This window comes from Oryctolagus cuniculus, chromosome 4 (genome assembly GCF_051225735.1).
Source record: "Oryctolagus cuniculus isolate XC-2025 breed Fujian yellow rabbit chromosome 4, ASM5122573v1, whole genome shotgun sequence".
Taxonomy (NCBI): domain Eukaryota; kingdom Metazoa; phylum Chordata; class Mammalia; order Lagomorpha; family Leporidae; genus Oryctolagus; species Oryctolagus cuniculus.
In genome coordinates this window covers 116713153-116738630 of record NC_142870.1, presented here as the reverse complement: position 1 = coordinate 116738630, position 25478 = coordinate 116713153, and the positions used below count along the sequence as shown (strand labels likewise).

Sequence of the window (25478 nt, the reverse complement as noted above, 5' to 3'; positions counted from 1 at the left end):
TTTTTATTGTTACAGAAGTATTAGGATGTAAGTATGGCCAAGTGGTTAAGATGCCCCGTAAAACACCCTTGTCCCAAATGGGATTACCTAGGTTCAGTATCCACCTCTGTCTACTGACTCCAGTGTCCTGGCAAGACAGACCCTGGCACTCAGCAATGATAGGCCAAGTTGATTGGGATCCCTCCACCAATTTGGAAGACTTGATTTGAGTTCTCCTGGCTGCAGCCCAAGGAGCAGAACTGCTAACATTTTGATATTCAGTCAGCAGATAGAAGTTTTATCTGTGTATTTTTCCCTCTCTGACTCTGAAATTTAAAAAAAAATCATAATCATTTTTTCTAAAATCTATTGAAATCATTTCTGTCATGTAATAAATACTGGGGCAGATGTGGAAGTAGTTAATGTGCATTTCTCTTTTTCAAAGATTTATTTATTTATTTGAAGGGGGGATACAGATAGGGGTAGCGGAATCTTCCGTCCATTGGTTGACTCTGTAAATAGCTGCAATGGCCAAGGCTGGGCCAGGCAGTAGCCAAGAGCCAGGAGACAGGAACATCTTCCAGGTCTCCCACATGGGTGCAGGGGACCAAGTAGTTGGGCCATCTTCTGCTACTTTTTCAAGAACATTAGCAGGTAGTTTTATCAGAAGTAGAGCAGTCAGGACTTGAACCAGCAGCTATGTGGGATGTTGACCCTGCAGCCAGAGGCTTAACCTCCTATGCCACAGCACCCACAACTTCATGTGCATTTTCAAAAAAAAATAACTTCTCAAAAAGAGGAGGATAAGTAGTTTTAGTCAAAATATCATGTTACAAATAACATATTTTTTTGACAGGCAGAGTTAGACAGTGAGAGAGAGAGAGACAGAGAGAAAGGTCTTCCTTCTGTTGGTTCACCCCCTAAAAGGCCGCTATGGCTGGCGTGCTGTGCCAATCCGAAGCCAGGAGCCAGGTGCTTCCTCCTCGTCTCCTAAAAGGGTGCAGGGCTTAAGCACTTGGGCCATCCTCTACTGCCCTCCCGGGCCACAGCAGAGAGCTGGACTGGAAGAAGAGCATCCGGGACAGAATCCAGCGTGCCAACTGGGACAAGAACCCAGGGTGCTGGTGCCCCAGGCGGAGGATTAGCCAATTGAGCCGCAGCACCAGCTACAAATAACATATTTTGAAAATTTTAATATTACTACATATTTTCTTCATTATTAAAATATTTCACTTGATAAACAAATGTGTATATGTATTTATTTATTTAAATTTAATTTGTTATACAAGTTTAATGTGTGCCATATGTACAGATGCAGGAACATGGTGATACTTCCCACCCTATCCTCTCTTCCATCCATGCTCCAGTATTTCTTCCTCCTCCCTCTCCCATCCCACTGTTAATTTCTGCAAAGATCAACATTCAGTTTACTTAAGGTCCATAGAGTTAACCCTACTCGAAGTGAAAGAGTTCAACAAATAGTAGGAAGAAAAAAAAAATCACTGTTTCTCAACAGAAACAGGGGTTGTAAACAATTACTGAATCTCATATTGTCCATTTCACTCTAATACATCACATTTTAGGGACTCTATTAGTTAACACAGATCAGGGACAACATATGGTATCTGTTGTTTTGGAATTGGCTAGTTTCAGTACATAAAATGATTTCCAGTTGCGTCTACCTTGTTGCAAAAAGATAGGATTTCATGTTTTTACACTGGCTAGTACTCCATAGTATATATATATATATATATATATATATATATATATATATATGTGTGTGTGTGTATACACATTTCTTTATCCAGTCAACAATTGATTGACATCTGGGTAGATTCTATATCTTAGCTGTTGTATGCTAAGAATTGTAATGTAATGAAAATGAGGATACAGAAAATACTTCCATATGCTGATTTCTTTTGGTTTTGGTAAATTCTCAGGAGTGGGTTGACTGGATCATGTGTTAGGTCTATATTCAGATTTCTGAGGTATTTCCATACTGTCTTACACAGTGGCGGCACCCATTTACATTCCCAACAACAGCAGACCAGGGTACCTTTTTTCCCACATCCTTGCCAGCTTTTGTTGTTTGTTGATTTCTGTATGAGAGCCATTCTAATGGGAGTGAGGTGAAACCTGGTTGTGGTTTTCATTTGCGTTTTCTTGATGGCTAGTGATTCTGACCATTTTTTCAAGTGTCTTTGGCAATTTGAATTTCTCCCCTTGAAAAATACCTGTTCAAGTCCTTTGCCTGTTTCTTCACTGGATTATTTGTTTTGTTGAGGTTGATTTTATTGAGCTCTTCATAGCTTCTGGATATTAACCATTTATCAGTTGCATATTATGCAAATATTTTCTCCCATTCTGTCAGGTGTTGCTTCACTTTGTTGTGTGTTTCTTTTGTAGTGCAGAGGCTACTTAGTTTGATGTAATCTGGTTTGTCAATTTTGTTTTGATTGCTTGTGCTTCTGGTGTCTTTTCCAGCAAGTCTTTATGGCAAAGTCTTACAGTTTCCCTAATGTTCTCTAGTAATTTGATGATACTGGGTCATAGAGTTTGATCCTTGATGCATTTTTTTTTGACAGGCAGAGTGGACAGTGAGAGAGAGAGAAAGAGAGAAAGGTCTTCCTTTTGCCGTTGGTTCATCCTCTAATGGCCACCGCGGCCGGCGCACTGTGGCCGGCACACCACGCTGATCCGAAGGCAGGAGCCAGGTGCTTCTCCTAGTCTCCCATGGGGTGCAGGGCCCAAGGACTTGGGCCATCCTCCACTGCACTCCCAGGCCACAGCAGAGATCTGGCCTGGAAGAGAGGCAACCGGGACAGAATCCGGCGCCCTAACTGGGACTAGAACCCGGTGTGCCGGCACCTCAAGGCGTAGGATTAGCCTATTGAGCCACGGTGCTGGAGATCCTTGATGCATTTTGAGTGGATTTGTGTGTAAGGGCTTAGAGAGGAGTCTGATTTCATACTTCTGCACGTGGAGATCCATTTTTAACAGCGCCATTTGTTGAAGAGAGAGTCCTTGCTCCAGGCATTGATTTTAGCTCCCTTTTTAAAGATAAGTTGGTTATAGATGTGTGGATTGATTTCTGGAGTTTCTTTTCTGTTCCGTTGGTCTACACAGCTATTTTTCTGCCAGCATCATGCTGTTTTGATTATAAATGCTCTGTAGTATATCTTGAATTCTAGTATTGTGTTGCCTCTAGCTTTTTATTTGTGGATAAGTTTGTTTTAGCTATTTGGGAAGAACTTTTTTTTCATTGTGAGGAAGTTTATAAAAACCTAATCTTTTGGCACAAGGTTATGAATTGTGGTTACCAGTCAGTCTAATATTTTGTTATCAAAAGATAAGTGAAACAAGTGTCCATAAGTATACGCGGAAAGAGAAATCTTGTACATTGCTAGTGAAAATGGAAATTTGTACCTCAGTTTTGGAAAAAAATGCAGATTTCTTAATAACTTATAAATTGATTACTATATTATGATTTTAAACAATGAATCTAAGGGCCAGCGCTATGGCACAGCAGGTTAATACCTTGGCCTGAAATGCCAGCATCCCATATGGGCGCCAGTTCAAGACTCAGCTGCTCCACTTCCGATCCAGCTCTCTGCTATGGCCTTGGAAAGCAGTAGAAGATGGCCCAAGTCCTTGGGCTCCTGCACCCATATGGGGGACCCGGAGGAAGCTCTTGACTCCTGATTTCAGACTGGAACAGCCCAGGCTGTACCCACGTGGGAGATCCAGAAGTTGTTCCTGGCTCCTGGCTTCGGATCAGCACAGTTCTGGCCATTGTGGCCAACTGGGGAGTGAACCATCAGATGAAATACCTCTCTCTCTCTCTCTCTCTCTCTGTCTCTGCCTTTCCCCTCTCTGTTTAGCTCTGAATTTCAAATAAATAACGAATAAATAATTTTTTCAAATAAAATAAAATAAATAAAATAAACCATGGTGCCAGTTGTATCCACCTTTGCAATTCTATGATCTATAGAATAAACAAAAATTGTGCTAATGTAATTTATTACCTTGATAAAGAAGCTGTTTGTTTTATTGAAAGTGACGATGGAGTATTTATTCCTACTTTTAAGAAATGAAACAACGGCTGGTGCCGTGGCTCACTAGGCTAATCCTCCGCCTAGCGGTGCCGGCACACCAGGTTCTAGTCCCGGTTGGGGCGCCGGATTCTGTCCCGGTTGCCCCTCTTCCAGGCCAGCTCTCTGCTGTGGCCAGGGAGTGCAGTGGAGGATGGCCCAAGTCCTTGGGCCCTGCACCCCATAGGAGACCAGGAAAAGCACCTGGCTCCTGGCTCCTGCCATCGGATCAGCGCGGTGCGCCAGCTGCAGCGCGCCGGCCGCGGCTGCCATTGGAGGGTGAACCAACGGCAAAGGAAGACCTTTCTCTTTGTCTCTCTCTCTCACTGTCCACTCTGCCTATCAAAAAAAAAAAAAAAAAGAAATGAAACAACAACAAAAACATTCTGTAGGACAAGATACATGGGGGCCGGCGCCATGGTGCAGCGAGTAAAAGCCCCAGTCTGCAGCACCGGCATCCCATTTGGGTGCTGGTTTGAGTCCTAGGTGCTCCACTTCTGATCTATCTCCCTGCTAAGGTGTCCAGGAAATCAGTGGAGGAAGGGCCAAGTCCTTGGGACACTACATCCACATGGGAGGACCAGAAGAAGTTCCTGGATCCTGGCTTCAAATTGGCCTAGATTCACTCATTGAACCAGTGGATGGACAACTTCTTCCTCTCTCTTTGTCTCTACTTCTCTGTGTAACTCTTTCAAAGAAATAAAATCAAAATTAAAAAAAAAAGATATATGAGGTAATGATTTTCAGACATTATGTGAGCTCCATGATGTTCAGTTTGCTCCCAGAGTAGAACAGAAAAATGTGCCGGGGAATGTTCAATCCTACCTATCCAATTGAGACAACTGAAGAGCCACTTTATAAAAAATAAAAATAGTACACTAAAATGAGGCATATTCTATATCTGGCCTAACAAAATCTGAAATGAAAATTCAGAAATAGCATCAGGATATGTAAAATTTCAGTGTTGGTTATAGTCAAGTTATATGAACTTAATAAGTACTTTGGCCTTTCCAGAAATACGGACCTACAGTCAAAGATCCAAGTCAGTACTGGTTCAAAGTCATTGGCCTAGTATTTGCTGAAACAAGAAATAAAGAAAGAAAATAACAAAATAAAGAGTTACTAAATGTATTTACCATTTTACCCATTTGTGCTCAAATTAAAAATTCTAAACTAAACCTACTTATAGAAATAAATTTTCAAGTACAAGTGTAGGCAATCACAACAAAATTATAGCATGCACAACAACCCTAAAAAAGACAAATTAGAATAGAATTGAATTTAAGTGATAAATATCAACATAAATAAAGATAAATAAATACCCCAAAATATCATTCTGGCATTCTAAGCATAATATTTTTTTTAATTTATTTGACTGGTAGAGTTATAGACAATGAGAAAGAGAGGCAAAGGGAAAGGTCTTCCTTCCATTGGTTCACCCCCCAAATGGCCTCTACGGCCGGTGCTGTGCCGATCCGAAGCACAGAGCCAGGTGCTTCTTCCTGGTCTCCCATGCGGGTGCAGGAGCCCAAGCACTTGGGCCATCCTCCACTGTCCTCCCGGGCCATAGCAGAGAGTTGGACTGGAAGAGGGGCAACCGGGACTAGAAACCTGCACCCATGTGGGATGCCAACACCACAGGCGGAGGATTAACCAAGTGAGCCATAGCACCGGCCAAGCATAGTAAAATTTTATTTGAAAAAGGAAAGATGTGTATTCCTATATTTTTCACTTATATAATTATAATTTGAATTATATACAAATATATTTTCTTGCAGGTGTGTGGTATGCTTGTAATATGTTATAAGGTTTAAGGTTTAAGGAAAAAATATAAGATATTTATAAAGGAAATGCCAGATATAATTTTGCATAATTTAAAAAGCAGTTTTTTATTTCAATTTTTTTTTACTAGCTAATATGTAGTAATTCTTATTCATATTTTTAAAAATATCTTTGCAGAGTAATGGATTATTTTGATTGTGTTGGTGATTTGGTGGTGATTTGTCAGCTACATACATGTCAACACATACAAATTGTGCACTTTAAATATATGTGGTTTATAATATATATATAATATATTTATAATATATACATCATAATATATATATATATACATCAATATATATGTATATGAATTACCCTGTATCTTAATATTTCTGGTAATACCACACATATTGGAAATCATAGACAAGGAAAACATAAAATTTCACAAAATTTTTGGAAATATAGTGGCAATCACACGGATGTATATAGGAATGCTTGAACATGATTAAAGTAAACCTCCAAAAACATAACTGTTCCACGAGAAATCACAGTGGTGATTACATAATTGCAAAAAGGTACTTACCTCTTACATCTAACTATCTAAATATATTTTGATTGTGGGTTCATATTGACATAATGTTTAGTTATGTATGATATAAATTCTTTTATCATAGCTCTATATCATTTAGAGTATTTTGAAACAATAACTTAAAGGCATGTTCTAATCTGTCTTCAGTTATCAACTTTAAAAACTCAAGTAGGATAAATGGCCTTATGACTTTGTTGAAGGTTATGTTTCTCCTATAGATTTTAAGTTATTAGAGATATTATTATAATTTTATATTATACACATATATTTTAAATATCAGCTCAGTGTAGAACAGCATTTGTTAAAAATAGTTGTGATCCTGATTATCTTCTGGAGAATGATTCTAACAATCGTGGTGTCCATTCAACAATTGTAAATGATAAGCAATTCAAAAGACAGGTAAGTGCAAAAGGTAAACTCTGAATTGTTTGAAGCATTGACCCACCCATACTTATGTTATCTTCTCTGGAAAGTTTTCAATTTCAGGATTATTTTTTAAAAAAATAGATTTTTAAGGAAAAATGTTTTTTTTTTCTTATTTATCCACCTTATTTATAAGAAAAAAGTTAATGAAATGATTCTCATTTCTAAGATATAGTCACTGAGTGAACCAAAAGTTTTTTAAATATCTATGAGTAAATCTCTTAAGACTATAAACACATACGTACGTATGCTAGTATTATTTCTCAGGCCTTTTAAATTTATTGCTCATTTTATGGGATGCTGGCACTGCAGGCAGCAGCTTTAGCCAGTAGGCCACAGTGTCAGCCCCTACTGCTTCTTAAAAATTGAGTTTTAGGGCTGGAGCTGTGGTAATGGGTAAAGCCTCCACTTCAGTGTCAGCATCCCATATTTGTTCTGATTTGAGTCCCGGATGCTCCACTTCTGAGCCAACTCTCTGCTATGGGCTGAGAAATCAGTGGTGGATGGCCCAAGTCCTTGGGCCCCTACACCGGCACGGGAGACCCAGAAAAACTCCTGGCTCCTGGCTTCGGATCAGTGCAGCCATCCGGGGAGTAAACCATTGGATGGAAAAACTCTTTCTCTCTCTCTTTTATTCTCTCTCTCTCTCTCTCTCTGCCTCTCCTTCTGTCTCTGTGTAACTCTGATTTTCAAATAAATAAATCAATCTTTAAAAAAAACAGCTGAGTTTTAAATTTTGTTGTCATTTATAATTGAAAATCTCTGTTTAGTGGAAAAATTAAATATATTGAAATAATTTGAGTATATGTATAAAATTTTTAGTAATTTTATAAATTGACATCTGCTATACATTTCCAATAAAATTAAAATTCTCAATTGATATGTGTGTATATAAACATTCTGACTATACACATATGAATATAGCAGACAATAATAGAGGAAGACATTAATAGAAAGTAAAAAACATCATTACAGATTTTTTCAGGTTTATAAAAAATTGTCTTTGTGTCAGTAGTGATTTTAATAAATTATCAATTACATTTGACTTTAATACAAAATTATTGAAATTAAATTTAACCAGATGATAGTTTTTTTTTATTATTCTTTTGACAGGCAAAGTGGACAGTGAGAGAGACAGAGAGAAAGGTCTTCCTTTTGCCATTGGTTCACCCTCCAATGGCCGCTGCGGCTGGTGCACTGCAGCTGGCGCATCGTGCTGATCCGAAGCCAGGAGCCAGACGCTTCTCCTGGTCTCCCATGGGGTACAGGGCCCAAGTACTTGGGCCATCCTCCACTGCACTCCCTGGCCACAGCAGAGAGCTGGCCTGGAAGAGGGGCAACCAGGACAGAATCTGGCGCCCCGACCGGGACTAGAACCCGGTGTGCCGGCGCTGCAAGGCGGAGGATCAATAATACAACACTGTTATTTGTGTGGGAATTGTATGGTGTATGAATGATAGAACTTGCCTCTTTGTGGGGAAATAATTTAAAGTATAGATCTCAGTATAAAGAAATTATTTTATGTCTTTTTTAACTCCTGAAATGTTAAAGCATATGTGCAATGAAGGGAAACTGTAAAATATGTAGAACACGCAACTTACAAAACTTGGAGGACTCTCTTCCCCAGAATAATACAAAAATAACTTACTTTTCAAATTGTACAGAAATGGGTGACCTTGTCAATATAGTACATGGGTGCCTTTTAAGTTTTATATGTGTTTTTTGTAAGTGATGATATTCTGAATCTAAATACAGTAGCATGTACAATTAATGAGAAATTATTTCCTCCTATGCCAGCCATATTTAAGGATTCTTTCACAATTATATGAATTGTTTCAGATACCATGATGCTAAAGCATACAAAATTTTACTTGTAAGAGATCTTAAAATAATTTTAAAATAAAAGTGATAATTAGAATCTTTATAACTTTAAACTGAGTTGTAAGCAACCATTACTAAGAAATATATTTCCATGACATAAGAAAAAACCATATTCAATGTTAATCTCACTTTATATATGTATATCAATGTAACTGCATGAATAAAAGCTCTTAAAAACTGTTTTCCCAGCTCCTAAACATCCTACAACTTCCTACTTCTTTTTTCCTTTTTTAAGATTTATTTATTTGAAAGTCAGATTTATAGAGAGGCAGTGACACAGAGATTCTCCATCCACTGGTTCACTTCCTAGATGGCCACAATGGATGAAGCTCTGAAGCCAGGATCCAGGAGCTTCTTCCAGGCCTCCCACGTGGGTGGGTGCAGGGGCTCAAGGACTTGGGCTATTTTCTACTCCTTTCCCAGGCCATAGCAGAGAGCTGGATTGGAAATGGAGCAGCCAGGACTCAAATTGGTGCCCATATGGGATGTCAGCACTGTCATGTCACAGCGCTGTCCACCCTCCCCACTTCTTTTTCAGCTCAACTTCAAGGGAGCTAAATATTATTTGTGTTTTACCTTGCCCAAATACACAAATAGTTTGATTTACTTTTGATTAATTTAAAATGGTTTTGCAAAAATTAACTCCTGAATTGTATAAGATAATGAATTGTACATCCTAGCATTATTTTATTATGGCTGAAATGTTGGCAAAAAGAATAAAATTTCTCTCTAGTGTTTCTAAGCTATAGGAAGTAATTTAATGTTCTTTCATACTAGCAAAAATATTTAGTACCCCTTGCATACTTGGTATTATTCTCAATGCAGACATAATGAATTAGTAGAAATTATCTTTGCTTTCCTGTAATTTACACTTTAGTGGCAAAAAAAAAAAAACAGAACAACAAAACAGTCTCTGCTTTACATCTTTTTCTTTCAGGGTATAATCTGCATTTCTGAAAATATTGCCCTAAAACATAGACTCTTCATTTAATTGAACATGAGTTTGTCTTCATAACTGTATGCATACTGACAGTATGTTTACTATACTTCTTAGATAAGTAATATATTTAGAATATGCTAGACTAGCCAATGATTATAATACCCTAAGAGCCAAATATCATTGAAATTAACTTGTCATGTTTCCAATCAAGGAAAATAATGAATGTATTCAGCTGTCTGCCTTCTTCATATGCAAGGAGATGTTTCTTGGAAATAAGCAAATAGCAGAGAAAAAAGTGGATCAAGAAAAAAAATGAAGAGAATGACATCCTACAATGACAACAGGCAGAAGAAATGAACATAAACTCAAGCAATAGACACAGAGGAGAGAAGAACTCTCCTGGGTTGTATCTCACTGGCTTCAGCTTTATCTTCGTAAACCGGTCAGAGTATCGTTGCCACTCATGTAATAAGAAACTTGAAATTTTAAAAGAATTTAATGCTTGAGCACTGGAAATTATTTCACTATTTTTTAAGGACTAAAGAATTTTTTTCTAGGTAAATATTTCCAAATCTGTTCATATGTGCTTAAAACAGTATGACTTGGACCACTGTAGCTTTAAACTCAACCATTCCTGAGAAATGTGCTCAAATTTCAAGGTCTAGATATTTTCTTGGCAGTGGGAACCATGCTTTCATATACTCTATTAAAACAAGGGGACTAATTATTCACTATAGTAAATGTTAACAATTACTGTTAACTCATAGAAAGGCTGTTGTTCATATGTTATACACTTTGAAGAACAGAGATTTTTAATTAAGTTCATTTTTATTATTTTCCTTTTTTAACTATAATATTATACACATTGTTTGCTATGAGTTGATTTAAATTTTCACATTGCTTTCGCATAGTGAATATTTTGGGAAAATTAATTGCATTTATGATCAGAAGAACTAACTTTTGTTGTTAGTCTTGTAATGAAAATACCTTCAGTATGGTTTGTAATTACTGGAGAATTTAATGAGCTGCCATTTCTTACATTTAATTTTTTCATTTATGCATACGTATATGTGTTTTTTCTTGTTGTTTTATGTGAGGTACTGCTAGAAAAGGAATATAAAGGAATGAAAAATAAAAGTAAATTATTGATATCCATTCTCATAGAGTCTTCTATCTAACAAGTGAAGTAGACAGTTATTTATAGGTTTATTTTATTTATTTGAAAGACAGTTACAGAGAGAGGTGGAGAGAGGGGGGGATAGAGAGAGCTTGTCTATCCACGGGTTCACTCCTGAAATGGTCGCAATGGCCACAGCTGAGCTGATCCGAATCCAGAAGCCAGCAGCTCCCACATGGATGCAGTGCTCCTAGGACCTGGGAAATCTTCCACCTCTTTCCCAGGTTACAGCAGGGAGGTGGATTGGAAGTGGAGCAGCTGGGACTTGAACTAGCGTCCATATGGGATGCCAGAGCCATTGGCCAGGGCTTTAACCAGCTATGTCACAGTGCCTGCCCTGAGGTAGATATTATTAAAACAACTGCACAAATAAAAATTTAGCTTTCATGGGATTAAGGAAGAAAAGTACACAGTATTCTTTGACAGAATATAATAGATAATTCAGTCTACATCCCTCATGGATTTCCTTAAGAACTACAATTTCCATCTAATTTAAATGATTAACAGAGACTTAGTTGTGTCTCTAGGAATATGTGTAATAAATAACATAAACTCCACTAGGGAATAGAGTTTTCAGTATTTTGTTCACTGCTCTATCCCATAATGCCTAAAGCACCACAAGAGGAAATTAGATGCATTTCTTCCACTGTCATATTGTGGTATTTAGTACATGCTCAAATAATTTTTAAACATCTCATTTTAAGCAACTTTAGATGTAAGATACATATCTGTTAATTCATCCATTCAGTATCTCTTCAACATTTATGGAATACTTTCTATGGACAAATGCTATGTTATTTACATAACTGTAAAATAAGTGCCATAGACTTTGTACTCAAAACATCCATGATCCTTCAGAGATAAATTTCAATAAAAGAATAAATAACAATGAGTTTAAGGAGTATTGAGGTGCACAATGATATAATTTGATTTGAATATTTTTCCCGCAATTTATCTGAAGGTACTTCTAAATGTTTGTGGAAAAATGAAATTAAAAAAAATCAGTCTGAACTAGAATAGTGATTGTAGAGCACATCAATGTATTATAAAATATACATATAACTGAAGCAGAGGAGCTCATTGACTACATGCAAGGAGAAAGAGTAGAAGATGGGAAAGCTGGTAACCTGAATTGATAAGTTTATACTGGATGTATCTGTTTAAATATCACTGCGCTGTGTCTCATGAAGTGTACAAACAAGTATTGCATCTTAATCAAAAAATTTTTAAAAAGAAGAAAAAAAAAGCCAGGATGAGAGTTAAAAAAACAACACCACCACCACAAATCCAGTTCTATAGTATTTTAGGGCTTAAATTCTAAAACATTTAAAGTTAGTACCTTATAGATGAGCAATAGAAAAGCAAACTAATATACGACGCTGCATTAGACCTGACTTTGAAATTTAAATGGTAATAACAAAAAATACTAAAAGAAGTGAATGGAGGGCCAATGCTGTGGTGCAGTGGGTAAGCTGTGGCCTGCAACACTGGCATCCCATTTGGACACCGATTCAAGTCCTGGCTGCTCCACTTCCAATCCAGCTTCCTGCTGATGTGCCTAGGGAAGCAACAGAGGACAGCGCAACTACTTGGGCCCCTGTCCCTACGTGGGAAACCTGGATCAAGCTCATGGATCATTGCTTCAGTCTGGCTCAGCTGTGGCTGTTGCAGCCATTTGGGGAGTTGCAGAGCATCTGGAAGATCTCTCTCTATGTCTCTCTTTCTCTCTCTTTAATTCTGCCTTTCAAATAAATAAACAAATATTTTTCAAAAAAGTTAATGAAATTTAAAAAAAAGAGCATAAACCAAGTTTCCTTATCATTGTTCTATTAAATGTACTTATATACATACCAAGTAACTGAATTATCTACCATGATCATGATTCTTATCATCATTCTTTACACAAAGCATATGTGAACCTCTATCACCGTAATATTTTGTTTTTGTTGTAAAGATCTAATTGATATGTTTATTAGTATGTATTCAAGATGCCCTCATTTACCAACTCTTTCTGTTTGAAAAGTATTGTTGCTTTTCAACACTTGTGTGTTTTGTGATTTTCAGCTTTTAGCATCCTTTGCTTAAACTGTTCCTTCTATACTCAGAATTTGAGAGTAGTATAAATCCAAAGTGGCACTTTTTATTGAGAAATTGAGCAGTGAGCAGAGTTTTGTGATCTTAAATCTCTGTTTACTCTGTTAGACAATAATTTGCAGTATATTCAAACATGAAACATTATGTAAGAAGATGGGAAGATTCTCAGTATATTAGATTTGTCTTTTCAACAGAAACAGATTGTATTAGCAAGGAGAACTTCTAAATTGAACTTTTTGAATAATTATGGTGTTTAAAGATTTCATTAAAGATGTGTTCACATCCTATCTGATTGCCTTTCAATGCATTTAATTGGCAGACAGGGCATATACATAAAATATTGTTGAAATATTTTAAATTACTGTTAAAATAACCTCTTGACTCTGAAACATCTTTAATCTATGTATCACCAAAGATAGATACATTTTCTGGCAGAGGGAGGAATAGTGGGTGTAGCCAAAATTTGGGGATCCAAATGAATAATGTTTTTTATTGGTTTTCATTGTTCAAATACTAGTTTTGATGTTGATGCTTTGTCATAACATTAATGAAAAAGTACTTCTTGCTTTATAAATTCACTTGCTGAATAAATTCATTGTATTATAAATTATAAATTTATAATAAAATTTAAATTTATAATTATTATAAACTTATAAATTTACAAACTACAATGATAGCTACAATTTTCAAACAGAAATGTGATTTTAATTTTCTGCCAAGGTAGTTTTTAAATTAAAAATAAATTTAGCAAATTTTCATAATTAGTTTCAAATTTGGCATAGTTTTGTCATTTAGGATACAAAGAGAGGTCTTTTGTAATAATGTAGAAGAGACAATAAATCAGTTTCTCAAAAATAAATTACATGCATGGTGAATAATGTAAGTTATTTTTTTAAATGTAATTTTATTTTCTTCTGGTTGTCTTTCTTGCCCACACCGTAAGAGCTGAAGAATTCCACCTCCACCTTTTTAGCATCCCAGCTGGGTCCAAGAATTAAATTGACATAGCATAAATTAATAAGTGAAAATCATCAAAATAATTTAATGGAAGTTAATGTGGACAAGAGTTCTCATAAGAACATGAAGACTCAAAGCAGAAGTTAAAATTGGTTACTCATATACAAAATTCAGCAAATAATAGTAAGTGTTGAAGAAATAAAGTATGTGGAGATGTTTAAATGATAAGTGTTATTCTAACAAGATATTTAAAGCAGTGCCTTGGTTCTCCTTCTTGTACTTGAATATAAAGATGCTTTCCTTCAAGTATAGGGAGAATATCCTTCACACAGGAATTTCATCTTCTGCTTTTAAGAAACAGCATGAAGTTCATAATGATTTTCTTGCACCTGCTGGCCTTTCAAGTGCCTTAAGCATAGTCAATACTCCAGAATAACACATTTTAACTCCTTCAACACAGTTGATGAAGCTTTCTATTTTTGGTTCTTTCATTTTTAAGATCGTGCCCAATCTATCGTGTCATGTGAGCTAATCATAGAAGGCCTGCAATTAGTAGGTTTTTTTGTCTTAAAACTAAATATAAGAAATGTACCCTCACTGACCACTGTTGAGGGCTTGAAAAGTACGGTGTCCAAGAAATTTTCAGGCAATTTATAGAAACTTGTAAATATTGCTCATTGATAACAGTGAGGTTGGTGATTTATGTATTTCTGATGAGACTCCTGCTACTGGTTATGTTACAAAAATAAGTCCACATAATCAGCAGAGTGTAAGAAAGTCTTCATTTTGGGTTCTCTGGTTCCTACATGGCTGTTGCATATGCTGATGATTCCCAATCTGAGATAAAACTGCTCTTAGAAAACACAATTCTTACTGGCCTCTCCATATCCTTACCCTTAAGCAAACTGACTTAAGCATATCCTTGCTGTAATGCTGATGTTAATTTGGACTTTTTTCTATTATAATGTCTAGATTGGTATGGATTGCCATTTGAAGTTTGTGAACTTTCTTTAGAAATAATCCCTATATGCTACTGCTAGTGCTGTATGTGGTTTTATAATACTTCAGGCCTATCCTAAGATCGATAAAATATTAAGGCTGAAAGGGGTTTTATCAAGCATCTCTCTTAACCCACCCATTTTAGAAAATAACAAATTAAACAGAAATGCACATTATTTTGCACAAAGTACATACCTATCATGATTTTAACTGAAAGTAGATATTCTTCATTCATAGAAGATAAACCCTCATACCAAATCCAAGCTTAATGAGAATATACCTAATTTACTGCAGGCATTGATATTTTATCAAAGCTAAGTATAGAAAGGAACACTGGTTTGTTAGTATCAATAGGGTTTTTTATTTTTAAAGACATATTTTATTTATTTAAAAATCAGAGTTAGAGAGAGAAAGAGAGAGATCTTCTGTCTGCTGATTCACTCTCCAAATGGGATTAATGATCACAGCTGGGCCAGGCTGAAGCTGGGAGCCCGGAACTTCATCCAGATCTCCTACATGAGTGCAGGAGCCCAATCACTTGGGCTATCTTCTCCCAAGCACATTGGGAGAGAGCTGGATTAGAAGTGGAGTAACTGGATTCCATACATTACACCAGCATTGTAAGCAGTGGCTTTACCTGATATGCCACAGTGCTGGCCCCTCAATAGGATGGATATTTTGTAACATGTGTGTGTCAAACTCATAAGGAAGGCTGTGTGTTATTTTTACTTGCATAGGACATAAGGATATCACCAAACCTAAATGGGAATCAGAAATTGTCATTACTCTCAGAAAATGGATCTTACTAAGATTAAATGAGGAAGCCAGTGCCTTGGTGTAGCCGGTAAAACCACCGCCTGAAGCGCCAGCATCCCGTATGAGAGATTGTTAATGTCCTGGAAGTTCCTCCTTCAATACAGCTCTCTGTTATGGCCTAGGAAAACAGTAGAAGATGCCCAACTGCTTGGGCCCTTGCACCTATGTGGGAAACCTAGAAGAAATTTCTGGCTCCTGCTTCAGATTAGCCCAGCTCCAGCCATTGTGAAATTTTGGGGAGTGAACCAGCAGTCAGAAGACCTCTCGCCTTCTCTCTCTCTCTGTAACTCTGCTTTTCAAATAAATAAATAAATAAGTCTTTTAAAAAATCAAATGACAACAGAGATACTAATAAAATCATATGATTCAAAATTTAGTATTAAAGATCATATAAAATTCAAAAATAGAAGATACACGTACACTTATTTATACATGCATATGCAAAGTGATTAAAAGTAGACATTACTTTTAATGGACAGCATTTCAAAAATTAATTGAGAAGGCCACTTGAGATGATAGATTCTTTCTACATAAATGTATTAAGGGCTTCAGAATTGACTTAGAGTCAAATGATATATATTGGAAAAAAGACCTCTATGATGGGCTGATCTTTTAAATATTTTTATATCTGAAATGATTTTTGATGCGATCTTAAAACGTCAGTATTGAATGTAATTTCAGGTTTCGATATAGTTACCGATATCTGTTTGAAAACAGATCTTCATTTAATACAGCCAATAAGTAATTTTATAAGAGTAAAAACTTTACCATTGTGAGGAAAGAAATTTATTTAACTAATAACCAATGCTAATAAACAAAATTACCTTAACAATTGCTTGCTTAGATGAATCAGGGCCTTTTCTACCTTGCTCTTGAGGAGTTTGACTCAATGATCACATAAACACTTGGCTTAGAAATATCTTGGCATATGTAACATTACAATTGTCTTCAACTGCACCAAACGTTTAGAAGTACAACTTCCTGACATTTAAAAGCAGCATCTGTAGTGTGGGTTCATATGAAAGAACAAATTTTGATTGATTTTTGGAATATTAAAATCCAATTGATGGGAGACTAGAAGTTTGAATATAAATATTGATGAATTGCATATCACACCCAAGTTTTATTATTTTTTCTATTACCTTTAAACTGTTAGAATTCTTTCTAAATTTGTTCAAATGATTTTTTCCTCCCATATTTCATGTCATTACTTTTTTGACTTATAATTTATCTTTATTTGGTGCTCTCCTTTTGGGTCTCAAGAACATACAATTGACAACAAAAATTGTTATGCAAAGAAACTTTAAGAAATCTATTTGTTTATTAGAGAAGCAGAAACACAGAGTGAAAGACAGAAAAAGAGAGCTCCCATCTGCAGGTTTGCTCTGCAATAGCCCACAATGACCAGGGCTTTTCTTGTCATAAGCCAGGAGCTAGAAACTCAATGCAGGTCACTATTAGTGTGACAAGAACTTAATTTCTTCAGAACCTTCACTGATGCCCCCCAGGGTCTGTATTAGCTGGAAGTTAGAGTCAGGAGTCAGACCCGAGTATTGAAGCCAGGAACTCTGATATGGGACATAGGCATCTTAACCAGTATCATAACCACTAGACCAAATGTCTTGCATATCATTAACTTGTTATACCAGTAGTTTTGTGATGACACTTTTTCTCCATCAAATATAAATTGTTATATTACATAAAGTTTTATACACTACTGCTGATAGTTATCAGAGAAAATGACATCTAAAATGCATTTCATTGAATTAAATGACCATGATTTTATTTTTATCAAACACAGATAAATTGATATATATGATTGTTTTTTGTAGATATTAAATATGAAAATGTTTAAGCTTTGTGTTTTTAGAGAAATCTGTAACTAAATAACAGATCCATTATAATTATCTTACATGGCAATTATTTATCTATCTTTTAAAATTCTTCCAATTTTAACATGAATGTTGCATATATACATATATATATAGTCTTAAAAATTATGTCAGAAATATATAAAAATTAATAGGTATACCAGTCATATACTATCCATCATAATTAGACTTGAAATAAATTATGATCAGTATTACATAAAAAATTTCAATTACCTTTATATTCTCAAATTAAACTCAGTGTTTAGAATCATAATATTCATAATCCTTCTATTAATGTAAAATGGGTCAAGAACAAATGCTCACATGTCCTAAGTACTTCCAGATAACACTTCGTTTGATGCTTATAAAGCCTGAATGAGGCTACCCTGTCCAAGAGCTCTATTTAAGAAAGATATGGGCAACTCACTAGGCTAATCCTTTGCCTTGCGGTGCCGGCACACCGGGTTCTAGTCCCGGTCAGGGCGCTGGATTCTGTCCTGGTTGCCCCTCTTCCAGGCCAGCTCTCTGCTGTGGCCAGGGAGTGCAGTGGAGGATGGCCCAGGTGCTTGGGCCCTGCACCCCATGGGAGACCAGGAGAAGCACTTGGCTCCTGGCTTTGGATTAGCGCGGTGGGCTGGCCACAGCGCGCCTGCAGAGGCAGCCATTGGAGGGTGAACCAACGGCAAAAAGAAGACATTTCTCTCTGTCTCTCTCTCTCTCACTGTCCACTCTGCCTGTCAATAATAAAAAAAGAAAGAAAGAAAGATATGAAACTACATAGTAGGTAGGGTATAAGACTTTTGGGTTATAGTTTTTCATTTTTTAAAAAATTTTCTGTGCTTAGACTATTTTATCCTACCTCCATCTAGACTTGATTGATTTTGATAATCTTATTCGGGTTTCTAGTCAGTAGTATGTAACTTTTTGCTGTTACTTTCAAAATTTTCTGTCTGATATAACATTTGACTATGATGTGATGGAATATGTTTCTCTTTTCATTCATTCTATTTGAATCTATGAGTTTCATAAATATGAACATTAATTTTTGATCAAATTTTGGAAGCTTCATCATAGATTTAGGCTAATTTTTTTTTTTCTGTTCTTTACTCTCTTCTTTCTTGTAATCCCACTGTCGATGTGTTGGTACATTCAACAGTGTCTTGCATTTCTCTTTATTTTTATTTATCTGTTTTTTGCTCTTGTTTTTCAAAATGAATAAGCTCAATTTGTCCATCTTTAAGTTTGTTGATTATTTGTACTTCAGTTTCTAATATATTGTTGAGTCCTACAACTGAATTTAGATTATTGCAACCTAATTTTTCTTCAGTTCCTTTTTATGGTTTATCATTTTTATCACAATTTTATGCTCTTTGTATTTTAAAAGACATAGGTGTTTCACTTTCCTTTACCTAGTTGAATACGGTTTACTTAAGTTCTTTGAACATATGTGTGTTAACAACTTTGGAGTCATTTGCTAAGCTTGACAGCAGGTTCTCCTCAAAGACAATTGCCATTGCCTGCTTTTTCCTGTCCAAATGCTCCTGTTTCTTTACATATCTTTACATAGCTCAAGTTTTTTTTTCACTGAAATCTAAAAAATGTAGGTAATATATTTAGCATCTCAGTGGTTGTTTTTCTTTCATTGGCATATTTTATTTTATTTTTGCATTTTTTAATTTAAGGCAAACAGATTTCATATGCTTCATATATACAGATTTCAAAACATCACTGGCTTCTTTACTCTAAGTGGAAGACGGTGTACACAGTGTGTAACCATCCTCAATCACTCTTCAGAGCACGTGGCTTTGGAAATGGTCATGCTTTGTCCTCTTGCACCCAAGACGACTTCAGTTTTAGCCACATATTTTTTTTCATCATCATATTTGTTGCTGATTTCCCTTTTAAGATTCTGGTCCTCCTATATTATTGTTAGCCACCATTGAACACTAACTGATTACTGCATTGTCTTCAACAACATCCTAAAGAGAAAAAAATGTTTTGACCTGCGACACCCCAAATGCGCGCCAGTTCTAGAACCGACTGCTCCTCTTCTGATCCAGCTCTCTGCTATGGCCCAAGTGCTTGAGCCCCTTCACCCACGTGGGAGACCCGGAGGAAGCTCCTAGCTCCTGGATTCAGATCAGCTCAGCTCCAGCCGTTGTGGCCATCTGGGGAGTGAACCAGCGGATGGAAGACCTCTTCCTCTCTCCTCTCCCTCTCACTCCCTGTAACTCTAACTCTCAAATAAATTTAAAAAATCTTAAAAAAAAGAAAAAATGTTTATGGTATGATTCATTGAATATGAAACCCCTTAAGAGTAGCAATCAGGCCGGCACCGCGGCTCACTAGGCTAATCCTCCGCCTAGCGGCGCCGGCACACCGGGTTCTAGTCCCAGTCGGGGCCCCAGATTCTGTCCCGGTTGCCCCTCTTCCAGGCCAGCTCTCTGCTGTGGACAGGGAGTGCAGTGGAGGATGGCCCAGGTGCTTGGGCCCTGCACCCCATGGGAGACCAGGATAAGTACCTGGCTCCTGCCATCGGATCAGTGCGGTGCGCCGGCCGCAGCGCCCCAGCCGCGGCGGCCATTGGAGGGTGAACCAACGGCAAAAGGAAGACCTTTCTCTCTGTCTCTCTCTCTCTCACTGTCCACTCTGCCTGTCCAAAAAAAAAAAAAAAAAAAAAAAAAAAGAGTAGCAATCATTAAGGCCAATCTTTAAAACTTGCTCCTACACAGGAGAGCTGTTCTTTACTTCCCTGTCCTTAGCTTACTTTCAGCTATTCCATATTATTTTCCCATCGCTATAATGGAATTATGCAACTCCTCTAAACTGCTCATCATGAAGATCTCCGTTATTTTTCACAGGACTCTTATACTTGAATAACTTTACAGTCTATTTTAAATGATCTGTCCTCTTATGGATTGCAATAGTTTCTATAGTTTTCTTCACTTAAAATCTTGGTAGAATCTTTATGTCATTACACTGCAGCTGCAGAAAGACAATTGTCTTTTTACTTTCTTTCTATTTTTTTTTTTTTTTTTGAGTGACGTGCTTGCCTTAAGAGCAGGATGATGAACAGGAGTCTTGGGACTTTTTTTTTTTTAATTTTCCTATTCTGGCAGATTTTCCACTTTATTAGTGAGCTGATGGCAGTTGCTGAGACTGTATTCTTGCTTCCCAAGGGGTAGAGCTTTTGGCCTATGAATGGGAGCTAGTGAAGATACAAAGTACCAAGATGTCTTGGCCAAAAAAATAATTTTCCTAAAAAAATTTTAGGCTTGAGAGGAAATGAAAAATGCTGATGGGATACTCAATCAAGGAAGGAATGATCTCTGGATTGGAACTTACGGGGCAAAGAAGCCCTGATTCTTGATTGTACCCACCTGGAATATGACATTACTTTTAACATAAAGTGGTATGTTGAAGAAAATAAAAAAGTCTTTCACTCTTTTTGACAATATTTAGTAGATTTCCTTGAATTAACAGTTTTTTATTTGCCTTATTACCTTAAGACAACTCACAGAATACCACATATTTTATTTTCTAATATTACCCAGCCACAACTGTTTTGGTGGATAGAGTATTAAAGAGTACACATACTATCTTTCTGGGATTGCTCCCACTCTCTATTATACCCAATAACCTACTGACACAATGTTTTACTTTTCTTAATGGAAAATTTGAGATAGACAGTTTTGAAAGTCCTATTCCCAAGGAGTAAATGCTGCAACTGTGACTCAAAGTGGTTCTACTCAAATTAAAAATATAACTTCCAACAAAACATTTAAGGCATTTTGGATTCCAGTGCCACTTAACCAAAAAGTCATAAAAAAGAATTATGCTAGAAGTTAGAGTGATCGATACCAATAATCTAAGGCAAATTGGATCGAGGCTGTGGTCTAGCAGATAAAGAATTTAGAAAGGTGAAGTTTTATCACAAGACAAAGAAAATATAAAAGGACAGTGGGTGAATGAAACTATATCTGACAAATATGTCACCTGATGACTTAACGTGGGGCCGGCACCGTGGCACACTGGGTTAATCCTCCACCTGCGGCGCCGGCATGCAATATGGGCGCTGGATTCTAGTCCAGGTTGCTCCTCTTCCAGTCCAGCTCTCTGCTGTGGCCTGGCAGAGCAGTGGAGGATGGCCTGGATGCTTGGGCCCCTGCATGGCATGGGAGACCAAAAGAAAACTCCTGGCTCCTGGCTTCAGATCGGTGCAGCTCTGTCCATTGCAGCCATTTGGAGAGTGAACCAGCGGAAGGAAAACCTTTCTCTCTGTCTCTCTCTCTCACTCCCTGTAAACTCTCCCTGTCAAATAAATAAATAAATAATCTAAAAAAAAGAAACTATATGTAACAAAAAATATGTCACCTGATGACTTAAAGTAATGAGGTACGTAGTAGCTTTTCTTTTTTTTTTTTTTTTTTTTTTTTTTATTTTTTTTTTTATTTTTTTTTGACAGGCAGAGTGGACAGTGAGAGAGAGAGACAGAGAGAAAGGTCTTCCTTTGCCGTTGGTTCACCCTCCAATGGCCGCCGCGGCCGGCGCACTGCGGCCGGCGCACCGCGCTGATCCGATGGCAGGAGCCAGGAGTCAGGTGCTTTTCCTGGTCTCCCATGGGGTGCAGGGCCCAAGCACCTGGGCCATCCTCCACTGCACTCCCTGGCCACAGCAGAGGGCTGGCCTGGAAGAGGGGCAACCGGGACAGAATCCGGCGCCCCGACCGGGACTAGAACCCGGTGTGCCGGCGCCGCTAGGCGGAGGATTAGCCTAGTGAGCCGCGGCGCCGGCCGACGTAGTAGCTTTTCATATGTGTTTATTTCTAACAACATGTGAGTAAGCTTTTTTCTGTCCCTTCCATATTAGTTTATGTGCATGTTTTGGGAGACTAAACTTACAATTTACCGTTTAAGTAATAAAATATTCATCCAGACTACACTAAATTTAAAAATAAAAAATAAAACTTACTCTAACCAGATGGATACAGTGCCTGAGACTGCACACCTAAAGTTTGCCAAGAGGGTGACAGTTCCTTTACTTATATAAAGAATAGTTGGAGTGGGTGTTTGGCACAGTTGTTAGCACGCTGCTTGGGATGCCAGCATCCCATATCAGGGTGCTTGAGTAGGAGTCCTGGACCTACTTTTTTTTTTTTTTTCCTTTAAAGATTTATTTTTGGAGCCAGGGCTTTGCAATAGCAGGCTAAACTTCCACCTGTGGCACCAGCATGCCATATGGCCACTGTTTCGAGTCCCGGCTGCTTCTCTTCCTATCTAGCTCTCTGCCTATGGCCTGGGAAAGTAGTGAAAGATGGCCCAGGTGCTTGGGCCTCTGCAAATGCATGGGATACCTGGAATAATTTCCTGGCTCCTGGCTTCAGATGGGCCCTGCTCCTGCCATTGTAGCCATTTGGGAAGTGAATCAGCGGATGGAAGATCTTTCTCTCTGTCTGTAACTCTACCTATCAAATAAATAAATAAAGTAAATTAAAATGTTTTATTTCTTTACTGTACTTAAAAGGCAGAGTTAGAGAGAGAGAGAGAGAGAGAGAGAGAGAGAGAGAATCTTTCATCTGCTGGTTCACTTCTGAAATGGCAAGGACTGGGCCAGGCTGAAGCCAGGAGTCACAAGCATCTCTGGGTCTCCCATGTGAGTTCAGGGGCCCAAGTACTTGGTCCATCTTCCATTGCTTTCCCAGGCAGATTATAAGAGGAGTGGAGCAGCCAGGAATTAAAGAGCTTCCCATATGGCATGCTGGCATCGCAGGCATTGGCTTTACCTACTACCACAATGCTGCCCTCCTCTCCATTTTTTTTTTCCTGGATCCACTTCTAATCCAATTTCTTGATAATATGCATGCTGGAAGACAGCAGTGATGGTTCAGGTACTTGGGTCTATCACCAGTGGGGATCCTCTTACCTGCTTTCCTTCCCACCAGTGGAGTAACAGATTATAACTCAGAGAGATGAAAGTAAGGGTAGTAAAGCCAAACTTCATGGACATATATTCCAAAGCAGGCATGGGCCAGCTGAAAGAAAAAGTGGCAACCTCTCTTCCTGGTTTGGGGCTTTTATCCCTGAAGTATGATGTAGCTGACAGATTCATGCCACCTTCATGGGGGGGCAGCCATTGAATTCCAGCTCCTGGCTTCTTCCTCCTCAGCCTTAGCTGTTGCAAGCTTTTGGGGAATAAAACAATGGAGAGATGATTTCTGTTAGAATCTCTTGGCCTTTCAAATAAATTAAGACAATTTTTTAAAAATAATTTTTATATAAAGTGTTGCTACACTTTGTTAAGTAGAAACACATGTCTTTTCTTTTCTTTTCTTTTCTTTTCTTTTCTTTTCTTTTCTTTTCTTTTCTTTTCTTTTCTTTTCTGTGGGGAGCAACTCGGACTAGACTAAGTTACTGGAATTAAGACTTATTCTATGCATCTGCTTTCCCACAATATGGCGCTGAGAAGGGAAACAGCTTCTACACAGCTGCCTCCAGTTCAACCAATAAACTGTGGGACCTGCTCCTGATTGGAGGAGAGCAGCGTACTCGGCGTGTGGATAGCAGAGTTGGGATTGGTGGAAGAGGGCTATAAAGGAGGAGAGAGACAACATGCACCAGGAACATCTAGGGGGAACATCTGAAGGAACACCTGTGCAGCCCCCGAGAGAGCCGGCCGGCGGTGTGCCGCTCCCCCGCGGAAGTGGGGAATGTGGCAGGGGGAACCGCCCTTCCACGGAGGTGGAAGGGATGGTAGCCAACCCGGGAAGGGACAGTAGCCAACCCGGGAAGAACCAGCAGCAAACCCGGGAAGGGCCGAGCAGACGAAAGAACAACGCAGGGTCCTGTGTCGTTCCTCCACGAAGACGGGGAGCGACACTTTTCTTTTCTTTCTTTTATTTGGAAAGGATGTTTCAATGTCCTTAGACAAGCAGATATGAAAGTTGAGTAGTCTGGAGCCGGCGCAGTGGCACAGTAGGTTGGTCCTCCACCTGCGGTGCTGGCATCCCAAGTGGGTGCCGGTTCTGTTCCTGGCTGCTCCTCTTCCCATCCAGCTCTCTGCTGTGGCCTGGGAGTGGAAGATGGCCCAAGTCCTTGGGCCCCTGCCCCAACGTGGGAGACCAGGAGGCTGCTCCTGGCTCCTGGCTTCGGATTGGTGCAGCTCTGGCATTGCGGCCATTTGGGGAGTGAACCAGCGGACGGAGGACCTTTCTCTCTCTCACTGTCTGTGGCTCTACCTCTTAAATAAATAAATGGAAATCTTAAAAAAAAAAAAAAAAAAGGTTGAGTAGTCAAAGCCATGGGCTATATCCTGTATAGATTACGGTCTCTCAGATAAAAATCCAACCTTCTTTGTTTTGCTTGTGATACACAGTTAAATTTTGGAAAGAAAGATAATGAAAGTAAGGAATTTTCTTCATAGTGCTGGAGTGGATTTGGCAGGTTGATGCAGAATGTGGCAGCCAGCCACTTACTCTATCTCCCCATTGGCAGTTTACATAGCACCCCAGAGCATTTTCCAAGTGAATTCTGTCCAAAAGGCAGATGGCTTCCTTTGACAACACTCAGTTGTGTAGCATCTTTCAGAGGATGGCTTCTTTAAGTACCCTAAAGAACAATATTTCAACAAGTTATAGTAGCTCAGCGTCTCAGCAGACTTCGTTTTCATCAAATTGCCCATGGTCTTATGTTCTCCCATGGCGTCTGGAGGTAAACCCTGAAATAAAAGCTCTGTATGGCTCCTATTTTTCTAATCAATTTGCTATTTTTCCCTGTTGCTAACATCACCTCACCATTTTCATATAGTAAAGACTATTATATTAAACTATGTAGTATTTTTCTGATTGGATTCTGACTGATATATATATATATATATATATATATATATATATATTTTGACA

General features: G+C 38.0%; 1 protein-coding gene across 1 annotated transcript in view; it reads right to left on the bottom strand.

The window, feature by feature from the left end:
* Positions 1-25276, bottom strand: part of LOC100352271 (myosin-7-like) — a 47825-nt gene extending 22549 nt beyond the window's left edge. The window contains exon 1 of the mRNA XM_089331395.1: positions 25185-25276. Coding sequence (XP_089187521.1) covers positions 25185-25276 — 92 coding nt within the window. The remainder of the gene's footprint in view (positions 1-25184) is intronic.
* Positions 25277-25478: the final 202 nt, after the last annotated feature.